The following is a 6,424-nucleotide window of genomic DNA, read 5'->3' on the forward strand; positions in this document are numbered from 1 at the left end:
CTAAAAGAATGAGGAAGACAAAGGATTTCACGAAAAAGGTTTAGATAGAAGACAAGGCAAGTGAAACTGAAAGGAAGGGAAAAAAACCATTTACAATGGAACAATGCGTGTACTAATCGCTTTGATATATTATACAAACCCAAAGACCCAAAACATTGTGTAATTATTTATAAATGACTTCTCCACTCCTGTGTATAATACCAAAGAAAGAATAAAACTGCAGGCTACTCTCTAAACTATTTCTAAATAGACCTAGCTCAAAAGGAAGCAGAAGTGTTTGAAAAAAAATAATTAATGGTTGATTTTATGGTTGTCTCATTAAAACATTTTAATTACAACAAACAAAATACATTTGTGCTTGCAGGGAACAATCACTTACCTACTCGCCCCCCCCCCCCTCCCGCCCCCCAGCCCCTTCCAAAAAGAAGGAAAATGTTACCTCACACATTTAAAACCTGAAAATAAAACATTCCTGCTATTTCTGCAGAGCCCCTGGGAGGGGCTGAGCCCCGACCACGGCTCTCAGGCACTTGTGCAGGGTTTCAGAGTGGATTCAGCTCCCCCGGGCCAGGACCCCCCTGGCAGTCGGGGACCCTCCCTGCGATGCCCCAGTGCTCCCCTCCCGCTGGCTGCCCCCATCACAGGCCTGAGGCCGCAGACAGGTAGGAGATGAGGCCAAATCCTTTATGGACGAAGCCCTTGAGCTGCTCCCGAGGCATTTCTCCGGCAGGAGAACCAGCTCCTGCCCCGGAAGGGGTTAATGCTGCCTCTGAGATCCCTTTCAAATATTGGACTTCCAGGGCTGCCCATTAGTCAGCAGCCGAGGAGTGAACCCCTGAACCCTCCGGTAGCCTCGGGCCGGGAGCTGCAAGCTGACTCCGGGTCGGGCGATGGGTCCCAGGAGCACAGCACCGTATGGCCGTCCCTATGCTCACAGCCCTTGCCGCACGTCTTGTCCGTCTGTCCCCAGCCCAGGCTGGACAAGTAGCCACCACGCTCTGCACCGTGCCCACGGGGAAACAAGCTGCCCCATCAAGTCATCTTCTAGTTTTCTGTTTATAAAATTCCACTGGGTTGACCTGGGCATCCCCAGGGGTGGACAAGCATGATCCTCTCTTTACCCCTGCAAGGCACTGGGTTGAGCTTTCTGCTCCCAGGGTGATGGCTTTGCCATGTCACCTCTCCAAATTGAGTTCAAAGCATCTTCCACAGACAGCTCTGCCTTCTCGCTCTGGCCACGTGTTCAAACAATGAGGGAGCAGAAAAGCAGTATTCTCCTGGTCCATACGCTGTTTTGACACTCACCTCAACATTAGTTTAAGCCCTCAAGTACTAACGTAACAAAACACAGAGTTTGGCAAGCTGTTGTATGGATGTGGGTCTTAAGCCTGAAAAAAAAATGAAGTACCTCTAACTGCCCTGAGGCATCTTCCAATTGAGAGAGCAGTTTTACTGTGAACCGCTCATTTCCATGCTTGGGGAGAAGAGTGATGCTAACACTGCTCTCATGATCATAATTCTGCCCATTTTTGAAATTCAAGGCTGATTTCTAACATGGAGGTTTACTTACCTTTACAAAGTACAATGAATCGGGGAATGGGATCTTTTCGCCGACCAGCTCTTTCCTCGCTGGAGATGGTGCGTTCACAGAGCAGCACCGAGCACCAACAGCCTTCGCCGTGAGCGCTGCCGGCACCTGGGAGTCTTGCGGCACCTTTTCTCCAACAGCCTTTCCTACATCTTTATCTATTAATTCCTACTTTTGCTGGAGTCCAGCCGTGAGTGAGACCCAACACGCAACATCTCAACAGGAGGGCAGAGGTGCGAGGCCCCACCAAGCGACAAAAGTGCCGCGTGGAAAGGTGCCCACAACAGTTTGCTCCCATTTTGGATAAGCCATCCCGCGTAGCGAAGGATGGGCCGATCCAGCTGTGCTTTTACGGTTTCCATAGTCAAAAATGCCATTCAAATCTGGTTTTCCTCCTTTTTTTTTTTTTTTTTGGTCAGGTGCTGTAAGGTGTCTCAAGGCAAATGGTCAAGTATTTATGGCAAGCTCCCTTAGAGCTCAAAATACGAAACTAATAACATCCATGAGCCCACGTGAGCCTAGCTGCACTTACATCAAGGCAAAGAAGCCAATATCAAAGGCTAAAAATCAGACTAAGACCATCAGCGAGATGCTGGGAACACACTCTGTGTTCCTTGAAATCAAAGGTCCTGTTTCATTTGGGGAACTTTTTTCCTTCCTGATCCCAGAAAACTTCACGAAACTTTAGCAGCTGACTTCCACAGGAGCAGGCCCATAAGGTGTAAGAGCTATTATCTGTGTTGGCTGAATAATTTATCTGCAAAATTAGTAGACTGCCTGTGATAGAACTGGTTGAATTATTCATCGGGAATAAATTATCCAAGATATTTAGCACTTCTTTCTGTTTGCGAAGGCTTCCTGAAACAATTCTGGTTCTGTGAATGCATTCGTTATTCATAAGTACGCAGTGAATAGATTATGCAAACAAATTTCAGCCTATGGGTTGTTTGTGAAACATTCACTTCAGCTCCGGCTATTCATGGCTGTGACTGATCACAGAGACACATGGTGCTCTCTCCCCTCCTTGATTGGAGCACAAACTTTTAAAACAAGAGAATAACAAATGACAAACTGCAAATGATGGATAAGGACTAATGAATAATGCGCTTTCACTGCAAACTTTCAGACAAGTGATCAGTTGTGCCCAAGTCTGTGAAACTCTAGGGAATCATAAACATTTTAATGAATAAACTATTGACTGCTCAAAGACACCTCAACAAAAGCCAATATAAGTGTTGCAGACAACACCGGAGTTTATATCACTATATACAAAGTGCACATCAACAAAAGTTTAACATTTTTTGCCATATGCTTCCATAACCTTTAAATTTCGGTCCCTTCTGACTTTCTCCTGGTTCATGCTGAAAACCACCGCCGCTCTCTGCCTGCCGACCCGAGGCCTCTAATCGTGCCGTCACTCAAGGACACGAGTAACTCAGTGAAGTGGAACTACTTAGAGTAGAAAGTCATTTATGTATGCACAGGCCCTAAAAACATCAGCCTGACTGCAGGACCGGTGATTGAGAGAGCTCAGGCTCCCCTGCGGAAGAGCCAGGCCCCGTCGCCCGGCCTTACATGGTTATATTGCACACCGGAGGGCTGCGGCCGTATAAAGATGTTTAAAAGCAGAGAGTGAGCTGATCCTGCAAGCTCGGCCGCTGGGAAACTATTTCTCGTTTGAGACTCGTTAATATTCATCACCCTGGGCTTTCTGGATTGCTCACTTCGGTGCGTGATCTTTTTGGCACAAAGAAGGGTGTTTGCGGCAGTCTGCTGGTGTCGTGGATCATCTTAAAGCGAGGAGGGTGGAAGGCAGAAGGAATAACCCTGACAGCAAACTCCTCTCTCAGGTTCGAGTAAAGAATGGTTGCTATGAACTTAAAATGCAGAGATAAAGACAGTAACTCATGCTGACAATTCTCCCTGTTTATCAAAGACATTGGAGAAACTCACGGGACGGGGAATGAATCTACATGTAATGTAAGGGGTAATTGTGTAAATACATGTGAGTTCAGGCATAAAAGTCTAAAAATGGCTAGTGATGGACAGTGAAACTGAAAACCTTCCAGAGAGGGGCAAGCACCTGAGCGCTGACAATGGGGCTTCCTTACAACACTGAGAGGCAGGAGGCAAAAAGCCAGCTGTCGGATTTAAGTGAACTTTTTAGCCACTTATAAAACTGTGGCTTCCCAAATCATTAAATATTGATACCCGGGCACTGAATGGGGATTAGCAGAGGCAGTAGGAACTTTACAATAAAACCATTAGTTCTTTGTTTTTATCCACAAAGAATTGTATATATACTCTCACAACCAGCGGAGTTCATCAAATAGATGTAATTTGGAAATTTTTGACTTTCCGAGCATCAGCAAAAACCCTTTTCAAAGCGAAGTGCGCAAAACCCAACGCGCGTGTAGCTATTCACCTCTGAAACAGATATTCACCTCTGGCACAGATATTCACCTGTGACACGCAGGAGGGAGAAGACCTGCTCTCAGTTAAAAGTTTTATCCCTTCAGAGCGTTTTCACTTTGCCAGGGATGTGCAGAAAAACCGCAAAGAAAACCTGCAGAAACCCTCCAGCTGGGTCTGGCTGGGGGAAAAAAAAAAACCACAAACCAAACAACAGAAACAACCAAAAAACCACAACTCATCCTCTGGAAGTCCAGACGATCCGCTTTCTTCCAAATCCCGGCTCGCAGCGATTTCAACTCACGCTGGAGCCCCTCCGGACGGAGCGACACCCCCCACCCCCCCTGCCGCCCCGCTTTGTCCGGTCACCTCCTTCCCCCGCACCCGGGGGACAAAAGCGGGGGGGGGGGGGGGGGGGGGGCGCACACTCCCCCCGGGGGCGCGGCAGATGCGCGGCTGCCCGCGGTAATTGCGGGCACGCTCCGGAGGGCGCGGCGCACGGGGCCGACCTGCCGCCTCGGCGCGGCCCCGCGGGGCGGCCACGGGGCCATTGTCCGCCCGCCGCTATAAGTACGGGCCGCGCCGCCGTCGTGTGCCAAAGCCGGCGCTCACACGAGCGGATCGCAGCCCGCAGCACTTCAAAGACAAGAGCGGTCGCGTGTCCCCCCCCGCCCCGCCTTTCCCCTCGGATTTTTTTTTCCCCTTCCCCCCCCCCCCCCCCCCCCCCCTTCCATCCGCGGAGGGCTCTCAGCGCTCAAGTCCGCCCTGCCTCCCCCGGCAGACACACGCTTTACTTTTTTTCCCATCTTTTTTTTTTTTTCCTCTTTTTCCCTCTCTCTTTTTTTTTTTTTTTCCCCCTCTGGTGTTGTGGTGTTTTTGCTTAACTGCATCCCTGGGACTGCCTTTCCATGTGAGTACGCGGCCGCCGGCACCTGCCGCCGTGCCAAGCACTTCCACACCTCCCCCCCACCCCCCTAAATTACATCTATTTTTGTCTCTGTCCCCCCCCCCTTCCTACCCCCCCTAAATTAGATCTATTTTTGTCTCTCTCTCCCCCCCCCCCTTCCTACCCCTCTAAATTAGATTTATTTTCATCTCTTTCCCCACCACCACCCCTTCCCCGCCCGCTTCGCACCTTCCCCTTCACTCCTCCCCCCCCCCAACCCACCGCCCCTGCCCTGCCCCGCGGTGACGGCGGCTCCGTCTTCTCTCCCCGCAGGATGCCCGCGGAGGCGGCCAGCAGCGGCGGCGGCGCGGAACCGCCGGGCGCTCCGCGGGAACGGCGGAGGCGGCGCGGCCGCGGCCGGGGGCGCACCGAAGCGCTTCTGCACACGCTGAAACGCAGCCGGCGGGTGAAAGCCAATGACCGGGAGCGGAACCGTATGCACCACCTCAACGCCGCCCTGGATGAGCTCCGCAGCGTCCTGCCCACCTTCCCCGACGACACCAAGCTCACCAAGATCGAGACCCTGCGCTTCGCTTACAACTACATCTGGGCCCTCTCCGAGACCCTCCGCCTGGCCGAGCAGTGCCTCCCGCCGCCCCCCACCTTCCGCGGGGCCGCCGCGCCCCCCAGCCCCGGGAGCGACGCCGGTTCCTGGCTGTCCAGCGCATCCCCGTCCGCCCCCTCGCTTTGCGCCTCCGCCTCCGCTCCCAGCAGCCCCGCCACCTCCGAGGACTGCGCTTACGCGCCCGCCGACACCCTGCGCAACTTCCGCGGGCTGCCCCCCGCCGCCGCCGCGCCCCCGGGCGCGCCCTGCCGCTAGAGCGCACCGCGCCGCTCCGCGCAGCGCGCCCCGCCCGAGGGCCGGGAGCGGGGAAAGGGGGGGGCGGGGGTTGAGGAGGGGGGGTGGGGGTGTCTCCTCCCGTTGCACTTTCCAGCCTCCAGCCCCTTCCCCCCGCCTCGCCTCCCGTACGGCTGCGAAAACCGGGAAGAAAAGCGACAGATTTGCTGCCGCAGACGAGGTGAAAAGTCAATTTTACAATTTGTAGCTCTCCAGCGAAGAAAAACGAGCATGAAAATTTGGTTTGAACGCCCTGACAATGCCATGAAAAGGCTTAAGGGGCCGATGCGGTCCGGGGCGCAGCACGGGGCTCAGCGCCGCCCTCCTGCCCTGCGCCCGGGGCGGCTCAGCCCCTCCCGGGGGGGGGGGACCCCAGCACCGGCCCCGATGGGACCCTGCGCCCGACGGACGAGCGGAGGAGGCTCATGCATTATAGATGCTGACCCCCAGCGCGGCGGTCTTGCTTTAGAGCAGGAGCAGACCCGGGGTATTCAGCGACTGGGCCAGATAGCGGTTTAATTTATTCAAGATGTTCATTCATATGAAAATTGTATTTTTGTACATAAAGAGCTTTATTCTATTATTATGCCTCTTATCAAAGTGGGTTCTTTTTTTTTTAAAGAAATTGTGCTTTACCCTG

At 52.9% G+C, this 6,424-nt stretch overlaps 1 protein-coding gene across 1 annotated transcript; it reads left to right on the forward strand.

Moving 5' to 3' along the window:
• Positions 1-5,220: 5,220 nt before the first annotated feature.
• NEUROG1 (neurogenin 1) lies at positions 5,221-5,766 on the forward strand. Its single transcript, XM_086471136.1, has one exon. It carries the CDS (start codon positions 5,221-5,223, stop codon positions 5,764-5,766), a length of 546 nt encoding a protein of 181 aa, XP_086327262.1.
• Positions 5,767-6,424: the final 658 nt, after the last annotated feature.

This window comes from Leptosomus discolor, chromosome 10 (genome assembly GCF_034619465.1).
Source record: "Leptosomus discolor isolate bLepDis1 chromosome 10, bLepDis1.hap2, whole genome shotgun sequence".
In the NCBI taxonomy this organism is placed as follows: Eukaryota; Metazoa; Chordata; class Aves; order Leptosomiformes; family Leptosomidae; genus Leptosomus; species Leptosomus discolor.

Bases quoted from the DNA above. Each gene is read 5' to 3' on its own strand.
- NEUROG1 (XM_086471136.1), top strand. From the start codon at position 5,221: ATGCCCGCGGAGGCGGCCAGCAGCGGCGGCGGCGCGGAACCGCCGGGC.